Raw genomic sequence first — 25,758 nt, 5'->3', positions numbered from 1 at the left:
GCCTCGCCTCTGCCTTCGCCCGCGAACAAGCCTCGAGTGCCGCCTGGATGCCCCGGCCACGCCCTCCGCCCGCCGGCAGCGGCCACGCCCAGCCCAGCTCGCCGCCAGCTGCCATTGGCCACGACAACAATACTCCTCTGAGACTATTGGCCGCCTCTCCTGAGCCTCCCGTAGAGTTTTATTGTTGCATTTTGTTGCAGGCCGGCATGCACCGCGCCGGCGTCCGTTGCCGTGGCGACGGGGCCTGGTCAGCCAGAAGGGCCGCGAGGCGGAGGGCAAGGAGGCGGTGCTGCTGGGGGCGCCCTTGCAGGACCAGGCAAGCCGCAGGTCAGCGGGTGCGCTAGCAAACAGCAAGATTTCTCTGAAGAACTAGGAGAGAGACGTTCTGGATGGCATGTCTGCAAGCTGAATGATTCTGAGCGTATGCATGTATAAAACCAGAGAGAACAGTGTTCCTGAGCATGTGCAGAATGTAATTACTTTGTGATTCGGAGTGCTCCTTCAACTGTTAGCTGTACCTTGCTGCTTTTGGATACTGTTTTTATCTCTCTTTTTTGTTGTATTGCATGCAGTCTAATATGGTAGGAGGCATAGAAATGTTTTAATAGATAGTAAGTAAAGTGTTCAGAGGCTCCCTGCCTTGTGGAGTTAGGTGGTGCCCTCTCTTACCTGGGAGGAGATCACAGGTGGTTGTCTCATGAGCAGCAGCTAGACTGGTGACTGGGAGTGGCCACCGAGACCATATAACACCGGTCTTGAAAGACCTACACTGGCTCCCAGTACGTTTCCGATTCCCAATTCAAAGTGTTGGTGCTGACCTTTAAAGCCCTAAACGGCCTCGGTCCAGTATACCTGAAGGAGCGTCTCCATCTCCATCATTCTGCCTGGACACTGAGGTCCAGCGCCGAGAGCCTTTTGGCAGTTCCCTCGCTGTGAGAAGCCATGTTACAGGGAACCAGGCAGAGGACCTTCTCGGTAGTCGCACCCGTCCTGTGGAACACCCTCCCACCAGATGTCAAAGAGAAAAATAACTACCAAACTTTTAGAAGACATCTGAAGGCAGCCCTGTTTAGGGAAGCGTTTAATGTTTAATGGGACGCAGGTGGCGCTGTGGGTTAAAGCCTCAGCGCCTAGGACTTGCCGATCGAAAGGTCGGCGGTTCGAATCCCTGCGGCGGGGTGCGCTCCCGCTGCTCGGTCCCAGCGCCTGCCAACCTAGCAGTTCGAAAGCACCTCCGGGTGCAAGTAGATAAATAGGGACCGCTTACCAGCGGGAAGGTAAACGGCGTTTCCGTGTGCGGCTCTGGCTCGCCAGAGCAGCGATGTCACGCTGGCCACGTGACCCGGAAGTGTCTCCGGACAGCGCTGGCCCCTGGCCTCTTAAGTGAGATGGGCGCACAACCCCAGAGTCTGTCAAGACTGGCCCGTACGGGCAGGGGTACCTTTACCTTTACCTTACCTTAATGTTTAATAGGTTATTGTATTTTAGTGTTTTATTGGAAGCCGCCCAGAGTGGCTGGGGAAACCCAGCCAGATGGGTGGGGTATAAATAATAAATTATTATTATTATTATTATCATTATCATCATCATCATGAGCGGATGAGGCTTTGCCCCTACCCCTGGGCTGTAGGACTAGCAGGGCAGCTGGGAAAACTTATCTGCCTGGCCCATTGGGACACTTTCTCCAGGTCACAAAACCCTCCCTGGCCCAGCATCACACTCACCTCAAAAAAAATTGCCCAGCTAGAATATGACCTTGATCAATTATCATACTTCTTGCTTGCCTTAATGGAGAACAGAGGGTGTATGGTTGTGAAGAAGCTAGCCTAGAGTACAAAAGTAAAATTCCCATTCCTTGCTCAGCCAAATGTTTGCTTCTGATCACACCCACCTTTGCCTCTGGCCCTACCCAACAAAGGCCCCTGGAAGCTTACCCAGAATTGAATGCAGCTGTCTTACTGAAAAATGTTTCCCTGCCTTTGCTGTAAAATTGTTCTCAGCTCCTCTCTGAGATAATCTTTTCTAGTCCAGAACATCATGTGGCTCTGCAATGTGCATTACAGCACAGCCACACCCCCGTGTGACACATAAGTGTGGTATGACTGCAAATAACATACACATCAAAACCGGCTTGAGTGAAAAAAAATTTATATACTGTACCAGCAATTGACTCAAGAATGGAAAGCAGAAGGTAGGAGTGAACTGACAATTCTCACACTGTCTGGGAATTACGCATAAGAAGAGCTCTGCTGGATCAGGCCAATGGCCCATCTATTCCAGCATCCTGTTCTCACAGTGGTCCACCAGATGCCTGTTATAAGAATTTTAAGGTGTTATATATATAAAATAGATGTTCATAAATGTACCAAGCAAACACATACAAATACGTAAACCACATGTCTGAAACCCACAGAAAAGGCCTGAAACCATTTTCTCTCTCCCAAAATGACCTCAAATATTTCTCTGCAAGGTCGAAGGAAATGGGAAATCTCCCCATTGTCTCTCTCACAAATCCTGCCTTAAGGTCACATTTAAGATATGAATAGAGTGTGAGCCTGTGACCTGTGACCTGGATTCAGGAATTGAGTAACAAAAAAGTGGCCAGGATGCCCAGGTAATTCAGTCAAGCAACCTAGCAGACAAGAGAAAAAAACAACGCACTCAGATTTCTGTTGTAGTCCGCCCCTTCTGTGATGTATATATGATGCTTCTGGGGGTGGTCTTGAACTCTAGGGCAAGCAATTTAAAATGTCTATATAAGAACTTGCACGCATGACTTAGGGTCCCTCCCCCCCCCTTGTGTGTGTTGGGGAGCACCCTGTTGCAACAGCTTTAATAAAGATCAGGCTTACTAGCTGCTTTGCTTCTCAATATTCTCTGGTTGGTCTCTGTTATTTTCTCCTACCGATAGAGAACCTACAAAAGGACTCTATGGGCTCTTGGGTACCTCATAATGGAAAAGGAGCAGTTTTTTCTCATAACATGCCCATTATGGGAAACTGGCAAGCAAGACCTGAGCACATGAGCACTCTCTCTGTCTGCAGTTTCCAGCAAGTGGTATTCAGAAGCATTACTGTCTCCAGCTTTGGAAGCAGAACGTAGCCATGAATTTGTCTAATCCTCTCTTAAAGCCATCAAAGTGGTCATCACTGTCTCCTGCTGGAGCAAGTTCAATAGTTTAACTGTGCGATCAAGCAAATACCAACAATTTCTGTTGGTAACAGATTAATGCTGTTCGATGCTCTGAAGTCAAGGGTCAGTTGGTGGGCATCCATCTGTCTCAGGAAACAATGGAAGAGTGCATCTTCGGGACTGAAGTCAAACCATTAGAGATTTACAGTGCCTGCTGTGGCTGTAGAGATGGATACAGGAGAGACATGCTTTGTTGCAGCTGGAACAGATGAAGGCGTCTGGTTTTGCTGGGACAGATGCACCATAGCATTTCTTATTGCTGCATTCTCCCAGCAGTCATGCATGCAAAGCAGATGCTTGATCTACTGCCCATCCCCAGCTGCAGCACAAGGAATTGTTAAAGCGGCAAATGTGGTTCAGCGAAAGTAATTTTAAAATGATGCCTATAGAGGCAAAGCTTCACATTCATAAAATTTGAGTCCAAACAAAACATATAACATTAAAAAATAACAAGGCAGGCAATCAGCAATAAAAGCTAAAATCAAGTTGGAACATATTTAAAAGGTTGCTTATGGGGGCCACTTTGATCTTACCTGCCTTGAGTAAATGCTGTCTACCGAGGCTTCAACCAGATTTGCTGGATAAACAGGATATCAGAAAGCATCCCCAACAGGGCCTGAAGCAAGTGTTGCTGGAAATTTTTAGTTTTGATCATGGATGTTTTACTCTGTCTTGAGATTTCAATTATGTCACTTAAGGGCAGCTCATTAGCAGGCATCCTTCTTGGAATGTGCAACACACTAGGCCCCAAAGGAGCGTGTGTGTGCATGCATGCACTACAGGCTTGCCTTTTTATTTTATTTTGTTATTTAGAGCATTTGTACCCAACTTTTCAGCCCAAAAAGGATCCCAGAACGGCTTACACGAAATAAAGACAAGACACTATCTACCTGCAGGTTTACATGCTAATAAACAAACAAAAATACAGCACACGAGAAAAAGAGCAAGGAGGGAAGAGGAAAATAAAATTAAAAAACTCAGTCCCCAATGTTTGGACAGCTGTTCCTATGTCTCCCACTGAAACAGCCTTTTCCTTAATGTGGCTTTGTTAATGGGTGGGCAGAAAGGAAGGCAAAAGTCCAGTAATAAATCTGTTAAGTTGTGGTTGAACATATCAGACAACACAGTGATTCTCCAAACAGCTCTTGTTTATTCACAGGCCAGAACTGAACTGAACTGAACTGAAGGGTTCAGCCAATTTGCTTATATAGAGCTCAACTACAAGGCAACAGTAACAACTTTCTGTAACTATCCAATCACTGAACGTAAATTTCAATTCCTTATTTGCATATGTGGACCTGAGTGAAAACTATCTACAGTATCCCCCTGCTGGCCCAAGGTGAGAACTTCAGTACATAACAAAATCAGTGATGGACAATGCAGACACCAAGTGTGATAGCTAAGCTGCCTTTCCATGCACTGGAAGGTACTGTGATACCGCTTTTAAGAAGTCATGGCTTCCCCCAAAGAATCCTGGGAAGTGTAGTTTGTTAAAGGTGCTGAAATATATTGCTCTGACTTCCTTTGGACCACATCAGCGAGGCGGAAGAGGGGTGGGTCTTGTCTGGGCATCCAGTACCCCCATACAGACTGCCCAAGGTTGTGCCTGGAGGTCACTTTGGTGCTGCTATCCCCAGAGGCACACTCTCGAGACAGAGGATGCCCACAATACAGTGGTACCTCGGGTTAAGGCAGCCCTGTTTAGGGAAGCTTTTAATGTTTAATAGGTTATTGTATTTTAGTGTTTTTAGGGACGCAGGTGGCGCTGTGGGTTAAAGCCTCAGCGCCTAGGGCTTGCCGATCGAAAGGTCGGCGGTTCGAATCCCTGCGGCGGGGTGCGCTCCCGCTGCTCGGTCCCAGCGCCTGCCAACCTAGCAGTTCGAAAGCACCTCCGGGTGCAAGTAGATAAATAGGGACCGCTTACCAGCGGGAAGGTAAACGGCATTTCCGTGTGCGGCTCTGGCTCTGGCTCTGGCTCTGGCCAGAGCAGTGATGTCACGCTGGCCACGTGACCCAGAAGTGTCTCCGGACAGCGCTGGCCCCTGGCCTCTTAAGTGAGATGGGCGCACAACCCCAGAGTCTGTCAAGACTGGCCCGTACGGGCAGGGGTACCTTTACCTTTTTTATTTTAGTGTTTTATTGGAAGCCGCCCAGAGTGGCTGGGGAAACCCAGCGAGATGCCCGGGGTATAAATAAATAAATAAATTATTATTATTATTATTATTATTATTATTATTATTATTAATGTTACTATTAAATTCGTTCTGGAGGTCCGTTCTTAATCTGAAACTGTTCTTAACCTGAGGTACCACTTTAGCTAATGGGACCTCCCGCTGCCGCCGCGCGATTTCTGTTCTCATCCTGAAGCAAAGTTCTCAACCCGAGGTACTATTTCTGGGTTAGCGGAGTCTGTAACCTGAAGCGTACGTAACCTGAAGTGTCTGTAACCCGAGGTACCACTGTTTCCCTATATTCCCTTTCCCGAAGCTACAATTTCAGAGAGGTTTAACGGCCAATCCTTCTCTTTCCAGGGAACTCTCAAGAGTTGCAGCTAGTCTGGCATCGGTGTTATTATTTCTTAACAGCTTCCAGCACCTTTAACAAACTACACTTCCCAGGATCCTTTGGGGCCTGAAGCCCTGACAAGTGGCATCAAGCTATTGAACTGCGCGCATCCGCTCAAATATCCCCGCCCGCCCCGCTGGAGGCACCCTTGGCCCACAGAAACCTGAGCATGCGCACACTGCAGCCGCCGCCGCATGCGCATCCGGTGGCTCTTTCGTGCTCCCCCCTCCCTCCCTCGGAGTGAGGGTTTGCATAGGAGCCGTTCCTTCCCCCCCACCCCACTTCCCCATCTCTTCTCGGTGGCGCGTCGCTTCTCTCCTCCTCTTCCCCTTGAAGCTGCGGTTTCCCCCCTCCCTCCCCGCTCCTCATTTTTTGTCCTCCGTCACGTTGCTCCTCGCGGCGTGTGAAGGCCTGAGGGGGCGGCGGCGGCCGAGGCCGAATCGGCTGACTGACTTGGCTGGCTGGCTCGAGGCCCCGGAGGCGTTTGCAGCGGCCTGTGAGGGACTCGGCAGGATGTCTGGGGGCTGGGGCCGGGATATGATGGACTACGGAGGCGGCGGGGCCGGCATGTCCGGAGGGGGCGGCCGGGGAGGCGGGAGCGGCGGCGGCGGCGGCGGCGACGGCCGCATCTACGTGGGGAACCTGCCGGCCGACGTGCGCGAGAAGGACCTGGAGGAGCTTTTCTACAAGTACGGCCGCATCCGCGACATCGAGCTGAAGAGCAAGCGCGGGCTCGCCCCCTTCGCCTTCGTCCGCTTCGAGGACCCCCGGTGGGTGACGGGGAGCCGGGCGGGTGGGTTCCCGGGTTCCCTCAGGCGGGAGATGTAGAGAACCCCCCCCCAATAATCTCTCATATTTGGGAATGGGGGGGTCCCAAGCATGCCTGGAGGGTGGGGGGAGGAGGAAGAGGAGCCCCTCCAACCCCAATTTTTGGCATTTTGTGAATGTGGGGCTCTCCATCTTGCTGGCAGGGTGAGGTGCAAGCCCCGCCTCACCCCCTTCTCCTCCTCCTCCTTTCCCGCCTTTTTTAAATTTATTTTTATTTGGTTCCTTTTGGCACATCACATGCTGGCTTTCTGCTATAATAATAATAATAATAATTTTTTTTTATTTATACCCCGCCCTCCCCAGCCAAGACCGGGCTCAGGGCGGCTAACAACCAATAATAAAAACAAGTTGATTAGAATACAATTTAAAAGATTAAGATACAACATTAAAACATTAGGATGCAGCCTCTTCACAGGAGGAGAAAGGAAAAAGAAAGAGGGGGAGGGAATCAAACCCACCTGCATCCACCCACCCAGACGGTTTTCAGATTATTATTATTTATATTAATGATATAGGGGGGTTGCTATCCAGCATTCGCCCATGCTCCAGAGAGTAGACCCGTTAAAATGGATGAGCCCAAGATTGCGTTAATTTCAGCAGGTCTCGAGTACTGTTGAGTAGGATTGACATTGGATATGATCTGCTGAAATTGATAGATGTTTTGTTTTGGAATGGTTTCGGCTACACAAATAAAAATAAACATTGCCTTACAGTGTCACATTATCTTTTTTATGATAATAATTTTTATTAGTTTTCAATTACAATCCAATAATAGCCTCATAATAACAATACCAATTTGTAACACAATTACTAATACCAATCGTTCAAATACCATCACATTGTCATTACCCACCCTTCCCCCTAAGGTTCCAGCAATTGAAACAGTATTAAAATCAGCTTAAAACAACTTAGTTACAAAAATAAGACTGCCCTACAGTCCATTAATTTCAATGGGTCTACTATTCTTGGGTAGCACTAAGATAAGATGCGACCCATTAAAATTAACAGACATAACTTGTATGGGGTCCATCAGTTTCAGTGGGTCTGCTATTGAGTTTGACAATGGATACAATCCATTAAAATTGATAGGCGTGATTAGCATTGGGTCCATCAGTTTTGATGGGCTTTCCCTAAGTAGGACTCAGTTGCCTACAATCCTAAAATAATCTATATGAAATGTATTATGTTTATTTCCCACCTTGCTTCCTTAATGGAAGCCAAGGTGGCATACATTATTATTATTATTATTATTGGGATTTATATAGCACCTTATACACCTGGTAGTGTTTTCTCAGGCAGCCTCCCATCTAGGCAATGAGCAGACCCTGCATTGTATCCAATGCAGCCTACAGTCTTCACCAAACCACATGTTGTTGGACTAGTTTGTGTAGAGATGGCCAACTGTTGGAAGGTAACTTGCTGCGTGTCTACTTTTGCATCTGACGCATGAAAAGTTGTTCAGCAGGGTATGTGGCTCTTGATGTGAAAAAGGTTTCTCAGCCCTGGCCTGTATAGATTGGCAGCAGCTCTCCAGGGATTCAGACAGGACATACAGTACTGGATATGTCAAGGATTGAACTAGGGATCCTCTGCGTACAAATCGGGTGTTCTGCCTCTGAGGTATGACCCTTCCCGAACATAGGTGGATCAGATGCACCTAGACCAATATTCTTTGCAAAAATACCAGCCACTAGTTCAGGGGTGGGGAACTGTGGCTCTCCAGATATTGTTGGACTACAACTCCCACTATCCTTGCCTGCTGGGGCTTGCAACTGGGACTGTCCAATAACAAACAGCAGTGGAGGAGCGACAGTTTTCCCACCTCTGCTTCAAACCACACCTTGGGTTCAGTTTATTTATATTCTGCCTTTCATGATACAAATCCTGCCTAATTCAAGGTGACGTGTTTTTTTTTATTTTAAAAAAATCCATTATATTTTAAAAATGCACAGAAACAAGATGGAGGATAAGATGGTGCCTTTTCCCAATTCATAAATGATTATTCGGGGGGGGGGGAGTAGTAAAATGGACTGTGGAATGGCTCATCTGCTGTTAATATTATACAGTCAGAGATCTAGATGTAAAGACCACTGCATCTTTAGTAGGTTGCCAGTCTCCTTCCTTCCTTCCTTCCTTCCTTCCTTCCTTCCTTCCTTTCTTGACAAATCCTGGAATGTTTATGAATTAATTTTTAATTCATTAATTTTTGTGCTGCTTTTCAAGAATCAAAATCTTCACAATGTGGTTCTCATTAAATATAACAACAAAATGCAATATATAATATTTTAAAACATCAGTAAATCCTATGGAAAGGGGTGTTTCCTTCATTTTTGCAGAACTGTTGATCATGTATATATTAAATCTGCTTTACAAATATGTACTGTTCTGATTCTGGCAAATTGTTGTTAGTATGACTTAGTCATTTTCTTCAGATATAGAAGTTTATGCAATGCGTAGCTCAACACCACAGCATATATGACTGACAACAGACCATTAATCCTTAATATGAGGAACAGAGGATTGGACTGCATCAGAAATTAGTCCAGTTACACAAAAGTCACAACCACAACCCCTTAAATGGTGTAGTGAAGGGCTTTTTTGGGTTACTACATCAGGGAAGAAGATTAACTGCAAAAAATATGCTGGCATAAAGAAGCAGGCTGCAGGGGTTCCCAAAGCAGTGTTTGGCACATTGCTAATAGATCTGTAGAAAGTAGTCTGCTGATGGAATTCTTGTTGATCATAAGCATACAGAGAAGCTTCTTCATTTTGTTGTATCTCTTGAAAGTAGCCTTCTTTGCGTAACTGACAATGGCTTTTTGAAACAGCTGGAGCAAAGGTGCCTTGGGCACTAATGTTTTTTAACCTGATTGCCACCTTCTTGATTTTACTCCAGGGAGACTAGCAAGTCAACAGAGTAATTGGTGTTCGGAAAATAAATAGGAACTCCCTGGTGCTATGATATGCTAACTGTTGTTGTAAGTGTAAGGCATGAATGTTCTGAATTCTTTTTATTGTTTGCAACATTTTGCATCCTGATGGTGAACACTGTGTTCAGTCAGTATGTTTCATCCTGTGACTTTTGTCCAAAGCTAGAAACAACTTTATCACTCATAAATGTCAAGTGCTAACATCTTCCAGCTTAGAAACTGGGAACCTCTCCACTTTTTACAGCCTACTATATTTAAATATTTCTATATTTAAGTTTCAAAGTACAGTAGTTCCTAGGACTACTCATTTTCCAGAGGGTTAATCTATTGCAACAAACACAGCAAAGTATCTCTTTGCACCTTAAGGAGCAACAAAATGTGTTAGTCTGTAAGGTGCCAAAAGACTCTTCTCTTGTTTTCGTACCTTTCTTGTGCTGTCTGGGCAATGCTAAATTCATGCATATATTATTTGTTCACAGAGATGCAGAAGATGCAGTTTATGGGAGGAATGGCTATGATTATGGTCACTGTCGCCTACGCGTTGAGTTTCCCAAACCTTCCAGAGGACGGGGTGGAGGCTTTGGTGGGGGCCCTCGTGGGAGGAATGGCCCTCCTTCACGGCGCTCTGAATTCCGAGTCCTTGTTTCAGGTATGTTGCCTTCCATACTTCATACTGGCTGGGAGCCATCCTGATGCCATGCCACATGTTTTGTTATATTGGGGAGAAGGAGCACCTTGCTTCCATAATACAGGGTTTCTTCTTTAATAAGAAAACTGTTCCTGTGAAGGAGTTTTTTCAGAGCTGCGAGAGGAGAAGACAGCTTTCTGGTTCAAATAACGGAGGAAGCCTACTTTAATTTGCTTTTGGAGTTCAACTTCGTGAATGAATGGTGAGCAAAAGATAAAATCTCGTCTCCACCTGTAGGCAGGCATGAACTCAATGGACTTGGAAATGGGCAACTGGGAGGGTGAAGGGAAAGAAGAAGATCCTTGTAGTGTGCAGGGCCAGGAGGACTGGGTCTCATAAAAGCAAATGATTCTCTGAGACAAAAAAATGAGCATTAAAGAGCTGCCTGAGCTACTGCTACTATGCAGTATTTCTGCTTATTATGAGAGAAAATAACCTGAATTAGATCCCTCAGTTAATAACCTTGTGGATCCCTCAGAGGAACCTTGCCATATCTGAAGTAGGTGTCTTGTTTAGTGAGTTGGGAGAGACAGGTGGAAAATGCCTCTTACTGGAGAGAAGTGGATGTATTTTGGAGGTTTTGCCATGGCGACCAAATCTCTGGAGAAAACTCAGCACTCCCTGACCAGTTTTACGGAATGGTCCACTTAAAACAAAACTCATTTAAAAAAAACAAAAACAAAACATGTTTATTCCCATGTACTGCTTAAATAAAGTACAGTGACCTATCTTGGTGCTTCTCTGCATGGTACTGTGGCATCCTGGCTAAAAATGTGATTGCTCCCTATGAGGAAACTACTGAATTGCAATCTCCTCAGCTTTGCATCAGGACCTGAAAACAAAAGTGTTGAACCCCAGAACCACAGAAGCCTGGGAGGGCAGGGAGGATATCTGGAGGAATCTCTTTGACGTTTGGCATGAATGGGAGGACATGCATTGCTAGAGAGTATTGTGAAGCGTTCTTGAAAACTGCTAGGAGCAGCAGTGTTCTAGTGTCTCCAGAATGCGATGTGGAACAGGGGAGCCACTTACCTTTGCCTTTACTTAATGATCATGCTGATAGTTAAACACAGGTATCCTTGCTTCGCTGCCCAAGGACACAAATTGGAATCCAAACTCATACTGTTAGAAGGGGACTATCATTCTTGGATGGGAATCTGATCCTGAGTAACTTAAGCCGTATGTGGAGTACAAGCTGTCCAGGCAGAGTTAGGGGTGATGTTAAGTTTACCTTGGACCAACAGGAGGAGGATTCCTTTCAATGCCCAGAACTCTGAATCCTACCTAGGGGACCACCTTGCTGACAATGAAAGGCTCATCCACCCAGGAATGGAACTTAACTGCTGTTCTTTGGATCCTTAATAAGCAGGAAGTCTGTGGAAGTGGTGGATGGAGTCTCAGACCCACTGGAGGGACCATTCCAGGGTGTGCAGCATTTTCCGGCCCAGCCTAAGCCGCAAGTGCCATCTCTTTACGTAGTCTCTTATGTTTTGTGTTCTCACTGCTCAGGGCTTCCTCCATCAGGCAGCTGGCAGGACCTGAAGGATCATATGCGTGAAGCTGGTGATGTATGTTATGCAGATGTACAGAAAGATGGAATGGGGGTGGTTGAGTTTCTCCGCAAGGAAGACATGGAATACGCACTGCGTAAACTGGATGACACCAAATTCCGATCTCATGAGGTGGGTCCCTGCCTGTGGGTGAAGAGCATGTGCGTTGTGCCAGTCATGGAGGAACATGCGTTAACGTGTCCTATTGTGATGTTCTCAAGAGGCTCCGGGGGCACAGTCTAGCAATAGTCTCGGAATTGGTGGCTAATAGTAATCCTTGTAGCATGTTAGGAATCCATCTTAAAAGAGTGGTCAAGGCCTTGTGAAACCTGCCCCATGATGGCGTGGTGTGAGCCCTGACAGCCAAGGCCAGGTTCTCTGGGGTTCATTCCTAAGTTACATGGAAAAAAAATAAGCATATGGATTTACTTGCCTCTGTCTTCTTCTAGGTAAGTCGAGTTGACTTGCTTTGCTATTCTCCCTTTAACAGACCAAGTTGAACAGAGATTGCTAGTGGTTGGCTGTTGAATAAGCTTAGCTCACCTTTGCCTTGGCAGCCAGAGCTTGCATCCACAAACTGCAGCGCTTCTCCCCAGAGATGCTGATGAGTAACCATAGTGGTTACAATAGCAGTCATTCCCACCTATGCATGGAACCTCTTCCTATGGTGGTCTCATGATGTCTCTGCCATAAACCAGTTTTTTTTCCCAGTCTTGGGGCATTGCTACCTCTCTTGCAACCACCTTCTTCCATCTGCTGCAACCACCCCCTCTGTCACAGCTGGAGGCTGCTTGCTGTGGGATTTCCCTTCAGAACCTGAGCTGCTGAGATACAATTAAATTAAGATGAGCTGGTGAGACAGTTCACCAAGGCATCTCCCAACTATGCTGAAGGACTCCACTAGATTACATCTATTTCCCTCTGGCAGTTAAAAGTTGGAAACTATCGACATCTTCGCCCTTCTCTTAGTTAGATGAGGACAAAACATGGCTGTGTTTGCCTTACTAATACCTGCACCGTACTAGCTGTTATGTAACACATGCCCTTCGTCTGTAGACCCTCAAGGGCCACATCAGAGCTGGCCCAATGCAGCAGCAGTAGATGGACTCCTACTTGCGTATATATGGGAAAAAAGCTATCTCCAGCCTCGAGCCACTTGTGCATTGGTTCCTGATCTTCATTTTTGGCATTCATTCATTCATAACGTTGACCACAGGATGTTATGCCAATGTTTGGGTTTTCTCTGTTTTAAATTCCAGGGTGAAACATCCTATATCAGAGTTTGTCCTGAAAGAAGCATCAGCTATGGCTACTCGCGCTCCCGTTCTGGTTCAAGGAGTCGCGATTCTCCATACCAAAGCAGGGGATCGCCACGCTACTCTTCTCCCTTCAGGCCATACTGATTGCACCCAACAGGGACTTCTAAAAATGTGAACTGAGCTCTTCATTTCTGCTCAGAGTTTACATTCCAAAATGGATGGATATAGTCTTTCGTAGGAAGCCTTGTTTCCCCCCCTTTCTTATTCAATAAAATCTTTTTTTATGACTTACAGTTTTTACTAGGGAAGTGTTGGTAATGAAATACTATAAAACATTGCCACTTGAACTTCTTTTGTTTGGAAAATGTACATTGTTTTTGTTTCTTCTTCTGAACGAAGGGATATGAGCTTGAGAACTAGTATACGTTAATGGTTGTCTGCAGGAAGGTGCTGTAAAGCAGTGGAGCAACCTGTATGGCTCAGCCTGTTGTGTTGTTTTGAAATATACTTAAATGTTTCTGTAACTCATCAGTGGGTGACTGTCTTTTGTGCAGGTGGGAAGCTGGTGTAAAATACAGCTTTTAAATTCCTTTCTGTTCCTGGGTTTATCAAAGTCTACTGGTCAAGCTGGGTATTGTTGTGGGGGAAAAATCAACAGAATATTTACACTACAGTAATATAATTTAAAAGTTGCTCAGATATAATAACTCTTGAGTGCTTTCAGATGTGGGAGTGCATTGTAGAATTGGTGTTGCTTACACAATTTTTTTTGCAGCATCTACACGTTGTTTTCATAAAAATGCCAGCCCATGCATGTTCAAAAACAATCCAGATAAAAACCGATAAGTGAAAATAACCCATTAATCATCCACAGTGACCACTGGAGTGGAAACTTGCTTGCAGCATGTGGGGGGAGTTTGTCACATCTGTGATGTTCTAGTGAATGTTCCTGATTGCCACACCCCTACTTCCTTTTGCTCCTCGCCTGAACGTAGCCTAGCTGTTTCATTTCTGGCAGCAAAAATGACATGAGCCTGCCTATTTCCACTGACTGCCACATGCAGTAAGCGTGTCTGAAACCATTTCAGCAGAGGACACATGTGGAACTATCTTGGAGACCCAAATTGCAATTGCAGACATTGGACTTTTAAATAAAACCAATAGAACTCTATAGCAGAACACCTCTTATACTACTCTGTTACATGTCAAGTAAATATCACTCTTGCAAAACACCAGAGTATTAATTAAAATTTAAAAACTACAATTGTCCCTATGAAAAACCCACAATCTTCTGTTTTGCCCTTTGTAAAACATAACTAAAGCTGGTAACATTTGCTCTCGTGCACTTCCTGGGTTTTCTCTTCCTCCCCCCACAAAAAAAGCTACAGAAGTACTTGTGCACCTGCCAGAGAAGAAAATTTGGGGAGATGGGTGGAGCAGAAAAATACAGCACAGGTGCATTCAGTCAAGGTCCAGTATGGATGATGGAATAGCAGTGACTGTCCACAACTGGAAGAACAGACCTTGTAGTATTTCACATGCCAAATACACATGACATAAATTGGTTATGAAGTCCCAGTTGTTTTAAGGGCCTTTTCTAGAGGCCCCTGTAACTTCATGACCCCCAGTACGTTTCTGAGCACAAGGTGCTGACCTACAAAGCCCTAAACAGCCTTGGCTCCATATACCTGAAGGAGCCCTATCGTCCAGCTCCAAGGACCTTCTGGCAGTTCCCTCACTGAGAAGCGAAGTTACAGGGAATTGGGTAGAGGGCCTTCTCAGCAGTGAGGCCTCCCTGTGGAACACCCTCCCATCAGATGTTGAGATAAAGAACAACACAGCTTTTAGAAGACTTCTAAAGGCAGCTCTGTATTGGCAAGTTTTTAATGTATGATGTTTTACTATGTTTTTATATGTGTTGCAAGCCGCCAAGAGTGGCAGGGGAAACCAGATGGCAGGATATAAAGAATAAAATTATTATGAGGCAACGTCAAAGAAAGATAACAGGCGAGGCAGCAGAATTAGTGAAGGGACTGCTGGAATAGGAAGCACAGCACTAGAGCACAACTAATGGGATAGGTTCCTTCTCTGGCCAAAGACTTGACTAGAGGGCTTCCTGGCAAAGACACTATTGCATGCTTAGAGGCTCACTTTTCTGTCTTGCCTGCAACCACAGAGAAAGCATTTTCCGATTATGTGATAGTTTATTTAAGTGCTGGCCTGGATAATATTTGTTAAGCCTTGTAACAGCTGTAAAGAAGGCATAACCTTAGCTTTGGAGCTAAGTTAAACTATTAACTGTGCTGTATCATGTTAAGAGGGACACAGGTGGCGCTGTGGGTTAAAGCCTCAGCGCCTAGGACTTGCCGATTGAAAGGTCGGCGGTTCGAATCCCTGCGGCGGGGTGCGCTCCCGCTGCTCGGTCCCAGCGCCTGCCAACCTAACAGTTCGAAAGCACCTCCGGGTGCAAGTAGATAAATAGGGACCGCTTACCAGCGGGAAGGTAAACGGCGTTTCCGTGTGTGGCTCTGGCTCACCAGATGCAGCTTTGTCATGCTGGCCACGTGACCCGGAAGTGTCTCCGGACAGCGCTGGCCCCTGGCCTCTTAAGTAAGATGGGCGCACAACCCCAGAGTCTGTCAAGACTGGCCCGTACGGGCAGGGGTACCTTTACCTTTACCTTTATCATGTTAAGGCTGCAATCCAATCCATGCATACAATAGAGTTGTGCTACCGGTGTCTATGGGACGTGGGTGGGGCTGTGGGTTAAACCACAGAGCCTAGGACTTGCCGATCAGAAGGTTGGTGGTTCGAATCCCCACGACGGGGTGAGCTCCCGTTGCTCGGTCCCAGCTCCTGCTCACCTAGCAGTTCGAAAGCATGTCAAAGTGCAAGTAGATAAATAGGTACCGCTCCGGTGGGAAGGTAAACGGCATTTCCATGCATTGCTCTGGTTCGCCAGAAGCAGCTAAGTCATGCTGGCCACATGACTCGGAAGCTGTACGCTGGCTCCCTCGGCCAGTAAAGCGAGATGAGCACTGCAACCCCAGAGTCGCCCACAACTGGTCTTAATGGTCAGGGGTCCCTTTACCTAAGGTGCTGCTGGACATTTTTTTTATTTATTTTGACTGTGTCAGACCAACACGGCTACCTACCTGAATCTCAAATGAGATAAGGTTATTTATGTATGCAACAACTGCAGCCTGTACGCCGGCTCCCTCGGCCAATAAAGTGAGATGAGCGCCGCAACCCCAGAGTCGCTCACAACTGGACCAAATGGTCAGGGGTCCCTTTACCTTTACCGGTGACCATGGGATTTCTATATAAATAAAAGGTCAGACTGCATATGTTATACATAAACAGGTCAAATAGATGAGGAAATGCACTTCAGATCAGCAAATTATTTATTACATACATCTCAACTAGTTTCCTTTTCTGAAGCAGAAATCCATATGCCAATATGAAAATGACAAATCCTGCATAGTTGAGGATAATGTGCTTCAATGCCTTTTGATTCCCCTTCTGAGCCAAATATTACTAGTCTGCTCTCATAGGTTTTGTAAGTACCCAACCATGAGCCCATCTCATGAATTAACTCTACAGCAACATTCTGTTAGAATAGTATTGCAAATACCACTGAGAAACATGCTTGTTCCAAAGGTCTGCCATATGTTTCCCAGGAAAACAGAGATCCTATTGTCTACTGTTGCCTGTTGTCTACTTCTCACAAGTTTTTATGTGTGTGGTTTTTTAAAATAGTGTTTCCTTTATACCTATCTGTGAAACACTTGATACAACTTGTTCCCTGAATCTATGGTAACATTAAACATCACACCTATACTTCTCCCATGTTTTGAGAGGTGTGGGCTAGCCCAGAATCTCTCTTGGGCTGGATAGGAAGAAAATGCCAGAAGTCTGTGTCTCCCCTCTTTCATCTCGTATCATTCTGCACATCACAGACAGCCACTCCATCCTTGGGCACCTTTGACAGCTGGATAGCCTTGAGATTCTGCTCCCCAAATATGTCAGTCTGCTTATCCAGACACAGAACACTGGACAGTGACACATCGGTCCTTGCCGTGATCACTCTCCTTTCAATATACAGAAATCTACATTCTGCTATCTTGTTTCTCGGTCATTTTTCTAAAACCATTTCCCCTTCAGAAGTAGAAAGTTTGGTTTTGGGTGTTTGTTTTTGAACAGGCGAAAGGGTTATGGTTGCGAAAATCTTTTGGCCATAACTAAAAATGGTGTTGGGTACATCTGAAGCCAATTGAAATAAGCAGGTTTAAGGACACTTAACTCTGGGTTGGATTGTTGCCCTCATTGTTGGATTGTATACACAATTTAAAAATGCCAGAGTCAATAATAACTTAGGCCTAAGCGTACAGAAACAGCAGTCATTTCAGAGAGAAAGGTCAAGTTGCACAAGGGATGTGGTGAAGGTTTATCCTGGATGCAGCTTCATGGAGTAGTTGCTGGCTGCTGAAGAAGTCTATTGTGGCATCTGATGTAGAGCCTAGGACTCTTCTTTCCACAGGAAACTCCTTCTGTCTTCAAGCTCTGGTAAAGGGATGTTACCTAACACAAAGAATAAAATTGGCTGGAATTAAGTGCTTGTTAGTATAGGTTTGCTTTGACAGCGTAAGCCATTCTCTCTTACACCCAGAGTAAACATTTGTACCATCTAATACATAGTAAAACTAGCAGTGGTATAAAACATGTATGCCTCAGTTACTGATGGTTAAGCAAAATGCACTGACTAATGCTTCTTTAGGGGTTATCAGAGCAACTCTGTTTCTTGGTAATTCCACAATTAGGTGTGTACAGTATGCATGCCTGGGATGGTGGTGGAGACAGAGCAATAAGATACTGCAGGCAGAGTTCTGCTTCCTTGGGACTCAGCTATAAAATCTAGTCCTTGTGTTGGCAAAACTGCGTGGGATGTAAGCAAGGCATTGTAAATCTACAAAAGGTAGAAGGGTTTCTGAGTAGGTTTTCCACAGTGGCTAGGGGACACTATACTACCCTGCACAGATGCTTATCCAAATCAATGACTAGCAAAATTACTATGCAGAACATCAAAAGCTGTGCAAGTTCAACTGTTTATTTGCATAATTCGGGGTTGCTTGGAGGACCCCACCTTAAAAGACAGACTTGCTCTTAATCTGTCTTGTACATTAGCTGAATTGGAGATTGTCATTATTTAACTGAAGTTAGTTAGGAGGTGATTGTTAATAAACTCTGTCTAACACATGCTCTTAAACTTGGAAGAGGTCTAGAAATGTCAAAACTACAGCAAAGCCTTGACTGCATATCTGATACCTGGTGGAGCTACAAAATAGTCTTCAATGGTCTCCTTGGCTTTCTCCAGTAGCTCCTCTGCACAGTTGCCTTCTGTGACTTCATCTTCCCTGAGGTACAGATACCTGAGGAGAACAAATAATTATTCAACATTGTGGAGGTAGTTGGGATAAATACAGAATTGAAGCAGCTTACCACAGTGCTTGTCACCTAAGGATCAGGCTACACCACCTGACCCCCCCAAGGATTCAAGTGTGTTATTCTTTACTTCAAAAGCAATCAACATGATTTGTGGCAACAAGCCTTATGGGCTATCTTCTACACATGCTTTCTCTGATGTTTATTTACTCTCTGGTTATGATGATGAGTAATAAGTGTTCACAGACTCTTACAAAAACAGCCCAGGAATATCCTGTACCAATTTCAGAAGAATTCAAGACTTTCCCTGCTGGACCAATAGGGAAAATTTTAACAGCTGATATGCAAGTGATCCTGATACTTACCTGTCTTCCAGTACTGAATCCATCGGCTCTACTCCATCTGTATTAACTGCATGGAGTTTTTCAGCAAATTCAATGGCTTTTTCCAAACGCTCCACACCTTCCTGATTGCGGAAATCGACAAGTGCCAGCCGCTCCAGGTGATCAAGCAATTCCAAAGTTACTTTTTTATTCTGGAAGAGGAAAAGTAATGCAATTAGATCCTGCAAAGAGATCCTCAGTAAATGATAACATAAAGCAACTTGTACAGAATCACATCTGCTTCTTTCTGAAAATCCATTTTTTCCCTGTAAAAAGAACATTTAGAAGGAAATTTGTATTGCAGTTTCTCTTGGCTTTATATACTTGTTGCTCTTTCTGTTGCTTCCAAGTACGTACACATGTTTGGAACTCCAATGTCGATTGCATAAACTTGTTAAAAACCCACACAGCTGAAATACTTAAAGAAGCCAAACTTTCCTGAATTCAGTAATAGTTGGAACAGAGGACAGCACTTAACTTATATAAACAGTGAATACCAGAGAACATAGATTCTACTGGAAGGACAGTAGGGTATATTGCAACCATGCACAAGCCATAGGTTTTGATATATACACACACCCTCCACCCAGGTTCTGCTGACAGCAAAATCTGCAAGGGGCAGGGGCAATTAGAATAAGATCTATTATTTGATTATTGATGTAAACCTCCAAAATGTATTTTGTATAGTTAAGTTTTTATCTCTACCTTCAGTACATTTTATTTTATTGCTATGGCTAATGTTTGATGCTGATTCTTCTGATCTGATCCTCCACCCAGGTAAGGAAGAGGCATGATCACAGTTCAATGGCATATTCCATCCAGAAAAGGCGCTTGAGCAGAGCCTGTGAGAGGCATGACACGGGCAGAATCTTGTGGACCTGGTAGATCCAGATGCCTGCAACCAGCCCCAGGGCCTGAGGTATTCCACCCTCTGGTGTACGTGGAACATAGGAAGCGGCTTTACACACCCTTGGTCCATCTAGCTCAGTACAGTATTGCTTACACTGACAGGCAATGACTCTCCAGGGGTTCAGACAAGGAGACTCACCCAGCCCTACCTGGAGATACCATTGGTGGTCGAACCTGCGACCTTCTGCATGCAATACAGCTGCTATAGTCACTGAGCCATGGCTGCATGATAATTATATGAAATAGGGAGAACCTTGTAAATCACCTTGAGCTCATTGGAGGAAAGGTGGCCAACAAATGCAATTAATGCATTACTGTCATCACTACAATTTGAAAGCCCTTAGGCTAGATGTCCAAGAACCCGCCAGTGACTGCTGGTTTTTGTTATTGTTTAAAAGACCTCTACACACGCTCCTGTCACCTCGTATTTCTGGGGACAAGCTCTGCTTAGGCGCCGCCGGGCCTTTTACTCACCCGGGGAGCCCCTGCTTCCTTAGGCGGCGCGGGGAGACCCCCTTCAGGAACGCCAGCCCGAGAGCAAAACCCCGCACGGAAGACACGGGCGAGCCGCCGAGCCCACATGCCTTCCTCCGGCCCGGCGCTCCGGAAGCGCGTCGGCACGTAACCCCGCTTCCGTGCGCCAAAGGCGGAAGTCCACTTACTTCCGGGTTCGCGCTTGGAGGGTCGGTGCTGCGGTCGCCATGAACAGCGTCGGCGAGGCCTGTACGGAGATGAAGCGGGAGTACGACCAGTGCTTCAACCGCTGGTTCGCCGAGAAGTTCCTGAAGGGCGAGGGCGGCGACGGCAGCGGAGACCCCTGCGCCCAACTCTTCAAGCGCTACCAGCTCTGCGTCCAGGCAAGGGGGAAAAATGCCTCTGAGCACATGCAGAGGTCGGGGCGGCGGGGCTTGAGCTTCAGGCTTCGGCTGCATCTGCGCCTCGCGTTTAAAGCGCTATTTCTTGCCTTTCTGTCTCGCTTTAGTTCCTCGAAGGAGCTGGAACATAGTCGCCTCCCCCCAATCTCATTTAATCCTTTCGGTGAGGTTGCGAGGTTGGGACTTCCTCAGGGTCACCCAAGTAAGGTCGATAGTCGAGTCCAGCCATAGCTGTCAACTTTTCCCTTTTCTTGAGAGGAATCTTATTCGGAAGAGGGAAATTTCCCTTAAAAACGGGGGGAAGTTGTCAGCTATGAGTCCAGCACTCTTGAACATAACGCCTAGCCAGCTCTCAGAACATAACTGCTTAAAAGCTACAACAACACTCTGATGGTCACAGCTCAGAACTCTAGAAACCTCAGTATTTTCAGGGTGCTGCGGGCTGTTAGGAGATGCTTCCGCTTGCCTCATGCAGCTGCCATTCCCAGAGTCCCCTGTGATGGTGAAGCCATTCCGGGAATTGTAGCTCCGGAAAGGGAATTCGGTGGTCTCTTAACAAATCTGAGAGTCAGTGTGGTTTAGCGGTTAGCAAATCAGACTACCAGGACCTGGGAGAACAAGGTTCAAATCCCCACTGGGTCAGGAAGGTCATTGGATGTACCTTGAGGCCAGTCACTCCCTCTCAGCCTAACCTACCTCATAGGGTTGTTGTGTGGATCAAATGAGGAAGGGGAGTATTCCGCGCACCACTTTGAGCTCCTTCGAGAAATAGGTGGGGTAGAAATGCAAATTTTAAAATAAAAAACCCAGCACCCTTGACAAACTACAGTTCCCAGGATTCTTTGGGGGAAGTCATGGTCCTTTAAAGTGGTATGATACTTCTTTAAATGCAAGATGTGGCTCTCGTCTCTGTTAGGGGACCTCAGGCAGGGTGTGCTTGGTGGTGGTCAGTGGGGGAGGGCGTGCAGGTCTTCCTTTAAGTGAAGTCAGACAAGACCTGACCATATTTTTCTGTGTATAAGATGCTCCCATGTATAATAATAATAATAATAATAATAATAATAATAATTTTTTTTTATTTATACCCCGCCCTCCCCAGCCAAGGCCGGGCTCAGAGCGGCTTACAAGCAATAATAAAAAAAAGTTAAATGATTACAACTTAAAAACAGAATTAAAAATACAACATTAAAATATTGAAACATTAGAATATTAAAATGTAGCCTCATCGCAGGAGGAGAAGGAAAAGAAAAAAGGGAGGGAGGGAGGGAGGGAATCAAATTGGCTCCAAGCCAAGGCTAGGTGGAACAACTCTGTCTTACAGGCCCTGCGGAAAGAAATCAGATCCTGCAGGGCCCTGGTCTCATGAGGCAGAGCGTTCCACCAGACCGGAGCCAGAGTTGAAAAGGCCCTGGCTCTGGTTGAAGCCAATCTAACTTCCTTAGGGCCCGGGACCACTAGGGTGTTGCTATTTATGGACCTTGAGGCTCTCCGTGGAGCATATTGGGAGAGGCGGTCCCGTAGGTACGAGGGTCCTAGGCCGTGAAGGGCTTTAAAGGTCAAAAGCAGCACCTTAAATCTGATCCTGTACTCCACCGGGAGCCAGTGCAGCTTGAAAAGCACTGGGTGAATATGCTCTCATGGCAGAGACCCCGTGAGGAGCCTCACTGCAACATTCTGCACCCGCTGGAGTTTCTGGGACAGCTTCAAGGGCAGCCCTGCGTAGAGCAAATTACAGTAGTCAAGCCTGGAGATGGCCGTCGCATGGATCACTGTGGCCAGGTCGGTATAAGTATAAGACGCACCTAACCTTTTGGTTAAAAACCCTAATCTTATACACGGAAAAATACGGTACTTTGCATGGGTTGCAGAGAGAGAAAATTAAATAAAGTGAATGGGGCTTATGAAAATTGTAGTCCAAAACATCTGGAGAGCACTAGAGTAGCGCAGTCTAAGTTGGACTAGGGCTGGGTTGATCCAAGTTCAAAAATCCCTATTTGGTCATTAAGCTCCTTGAGAGACCTTGGGCCAGTTGCTACCTCTCACCCTCAGGAATATTGTGGGGGAATGGGGGAGGAGGCAAGTTGGGTACACTGCTTTGTGATCCTTAGAGGGCAACATATTCACCAGGTCTCAAAATCAGTCCCTGGAACTTCTAGTGACAGGCTCAGGCTGCAATAATTGTACACTTACCCCCTCCTCCAGACCCTAAGTGAACAACTGGTTGGTGGAGGCAGAACTGATCGACATGCATACATCACACAAAACTCTGGAAGTCACAATCATAGAATTGTAGAGTTGGAAGGAGCCCCGAGGGTCATCTACTCCAACCCCTGCAATGTAAGAATCACAAGTCTCTGCCCACACAATCTGGGTAGCATAGTTTATGACAGGGGTGGCAGCTTATGGTTTTTTGGCAGGGAAAGAGGTTGAACTGTAGAGAACAACTTTTGTTATTTCTCCGAGTGCCATTTTGTGTTTTGCTTTTACACAAGCAATAATGTAATAGGTAATCCCCGCAATAACGTGTTTGTGTGGGGGGTCTTGCAAGGGAACGAGGAAGTTATAGCCATTACAGCAATTGCTATAATTGTAGTATATGTCCTCACTTTAATGCTGTTTGCTGTTTATACAGTGCTATTACCATATTTTTGCTCTTAATGTTCTGTGGATGGATCCCTGACCTCTGGAAGCTTACAATCCAGCATAGACAATAGCCAGGCATGAGGAATACGTTTGCAAATGTCTTTATATTCCACTTTTTTCCTCCATGTCTCCCACGGTGGTGCACATTTAGGTGCTAGACATTCTCTCCTCCAGGCACTGATCAGACCCAGACCTGTGTGTGCCTTCAGAATGTATCCAGGGACATTTTAGGAATGTGTACACAATTTTAGGAAGGAGCTTCAGACATGGGGAACAATTTTGCCTCTACCCCCAAATTTTGCAATTCTCTCTGTACAAATAGGGAAACCACTGTCCTAAGCATAATACAGAATTTGGGGGCTTTATCAGATGTAGTTCTAAGTTAAGGTCACTTACAAGTATACTAGTTTCACCAGTGAAATGTTTTGCAGCAGTGGATCATTGTTGAACGTGAGAATGCAAAATTAGGTGGTTGGTAATGTATCTGCCATGCAAGAAGTTTTGGCTAGCACAGCTGTTGCATTGAATTTCTCTCTTGTGGAGCATTAATTCTCACCCTTGCACTAGTGGGCAGAGAATGCTGAATTCCGCCCTTTGTATTTTTTTATAATTTGGTTACTTTTTGAGACCATATTTGTAAATATTAAAATATGCTTGCCTTTTTGTTTCTTCCAGAAAGCTATTAAGGAGAAAGACATCCCCATTGAAGGACTGGAATTCATGGGCCCCAGCAAAGAGAAGTCTGAAAACTCTTCTTGACCATGATGGTCACAGAAAAAAATATTCTGAACACACACCGGCGTGCTAAATCTAGTTGGCTGCTGGCCAAGGACTCTAGCTATGTTGTCCATGGGGATGGAGAAATTCAAGGACTGTTCGGCCCATGAGCAGTAACATCTGCCTCATTAATCTAGTAGCAAGCTTCATATCTACTGACGTATTGTGGGTTTTATCATGTGCACAGTGGGATTCTTCCGATTTACAACTGAATGTATTTCTAACAAAGGAGTTGGGGAGAAATTCATGCCTGGTTTTCGATCATCCAGTTGTTTTTATTTATGTAAACCTTAACTGCAACTGTTAAAATGAATGTCAAGGTCAATCTCATACATTAATCAATGTGTTCTGTTGGGATTTTACTTTCTGTTTGTCAATTCCACTTCTAGTGGTAGCAGAGAATTCCACTTGGGCTGTAAGTTAACCTAATGTTAAAGGATGAAATACTGCTGGAGAAATACTGTGCCTCTGAGGAAGTTGGCCTCGTTCTGTGTCTGTTCGTTCAGCTATTCCAAGAAGCCCAGGCCAGATGTAGAAGTTTCAGGGGTACAATGCTTTCTATTTACCAAAGGGAGGAAAGGTTTCAACTTCAGCACAGTGTTGTTGGGATTGACCTCAAAAACTTGAAATTTGTCTACAGCATAAGATGGATGTGTAAAAGGTGGGTCTCCATTTCACTCGGCCAAAGTCAGATTATTAAAATGAGCCAGCATTGTTTTAACTTGTTGCCTGGTTTATAAACCTGTAGGAGGAAATCTAGAATTGAAACAAGTTGGTAGCTGATATCAACAAGCATCTAGAGTTATACAAACTTACTATAGTAGCTAAAATGCATTTGTGTTCGTTCAGAGGCAGCTGGGTCGAAACTCCTCAAAACTAGGAAACGGACAACTCTGCATGTGAAGCTTTTTTACGTTATGTGAGAGGTTGGCTTGACACGCATTTCTTACAACCTTGACAAGTCTAGTTTCTTAAGCAAAAGGATTTCAGTATAACATTAATAAGTGTGGACACCCTCCTGACCACATGGACATTGTTAATGGACTTTAGGGGCAACCCCATCTATTAAATCTGCATTTATTTTAATTTTTCCTAAACCAGCAGCATTTTTAAAAAGAAAAATGCAGTTTGTTTCATATTAAAAGGACTGAATTCAATAGTTGGGTCACCTGCAAAACGCCACAGAGAATTCTACAACCAACTTCTTGCAGCCCTGTTGTCAGTGTTGGAAATGTTCTTGCAACAGAAAGTGCCTTCTGATATAATGAATCAGCTGTATGCATTCTGCTGTGTGCAATAACAGAATTAAACAAGAATAAAAATATGTAAGATTGTAGTGGTCATTTACTTTGTGTAGCACTGCTTCGGAGTATCATAGGTGGACAGCTTACAATACTGGTGCTCTTCCCTGAACTAGGAAGTAGCTAAGATAACAGCTGTGGATGCCAGAGCTCAAGTCTTGCCTGCCTCTGCCATCCATTCAGTTCAATGGCCTCAGACAAATCTCCATCTCAGTCAATGCAGCAGCAACAGAGCTACTGGTCTTTCTTAATAGGTATGTATATAGAGCACTTCTGACCAAACTGCGGGAGGCAGTGGAAGACAGAAGTGCCTGGCGTGCTCTGGTCCATGGGGTCACGAAGAGTCGGACACGACTAAACGACTAAACAACAACAACAACAACATATAGAGCACTATGTAAAATTCCACTAATTAC

At 45.3% G+C, this 25,758-nt stretch overlaps 3 protein-coding genes across 3 annotated transcripts; 2 read left to right on the top strand and 1 right to left on the bottom strand.

Moving 5' to 3' along the window:
* The first annotated feature begins 5,938 nt into the window (after positions 1–5,938).
* On the top strand, positions 5,939–13,540 carry SRSF9 (serine and arginine rich splicing factor 9). Its single transcript, XM_079957198.1, has 4 exons — positions 5,939–6,527; positions 9,995–10,164; positions 11,713–11,885; positions 13,013–13,540. The coding sequence occupies exons 1-4, from the start codon at positions 6,271–6,273 to the stop codon at positions 13,154–13,156; spliced, it is 744 nt and encodes a 247-aa protein (XP_079813324.1). The 5' UTR covers positions 5,939–6,270; the 3' UTR covers positions 13,157–13,540.
* Positions 13,541–15,196: 1,656 nt separating this feature from the next.
* Positions 15,197–20,471, bottom strand: GATC (glutamyl-tRNA amidotransferase subunit C). The gene is made up of 6 exons (XM_079957314.1): positions 20,221–20,471; positions 18,820–18,989; positions 18,338–18,441; positions 16,322–17,593; positions 15,693–15,742; positions 15,197–15,315 (listed from the first exon to the last, which is right to left on the bottom strand). The coding sequence occupies exons 1-4, from the start codon at positions 20,326–20,328 to the stop codon at positions 17,532–17,534; spliced, it is 444 nt and encodes a 147-aa protein (XP_079813440.1). The 5' UTR covers positions 20,329–20,471; the 3' UTR covers positions 15,197–15,315; positions 15,693–15,742; positions 16,322–17,531.
* Positions 20,448–25,363, top strand: TRIAP1 (TP53 regulated inhibitor of apoptosis 1; the record flags this gene model as incomplete). The annotated part of the gene is made up of 2 exons (XM_079957336.1): positions 20,448–20,603; positions 23,940–25,363. 2 exons carry the CDS (start codon positions 20,448–20,450, stop codon positions 24,021–24,023), a joined length of 240 nt encoding a protein of 79 aa, XP_079813462.1. The 3' UTR covers positions 24,024–25,363.
* Between the last annotated feature and the right edge of the window lie 395 nt (positions 25,364–25,758).

This window comes from Podarcis cretensis (assembly GCF_951804945.1).
Source record: "Podarcis cretensis genome assembly, chromosome: 16".
Lineage (NCBI taxonomy): Eukaryota > Metazoa > Chordata > Lepidosauria > Squamata > Lacertidae > Podarcis > Podarcis cretensis.
This window is presented reverse-complemented; position numbering and strand designations above follow the sequence as displayed.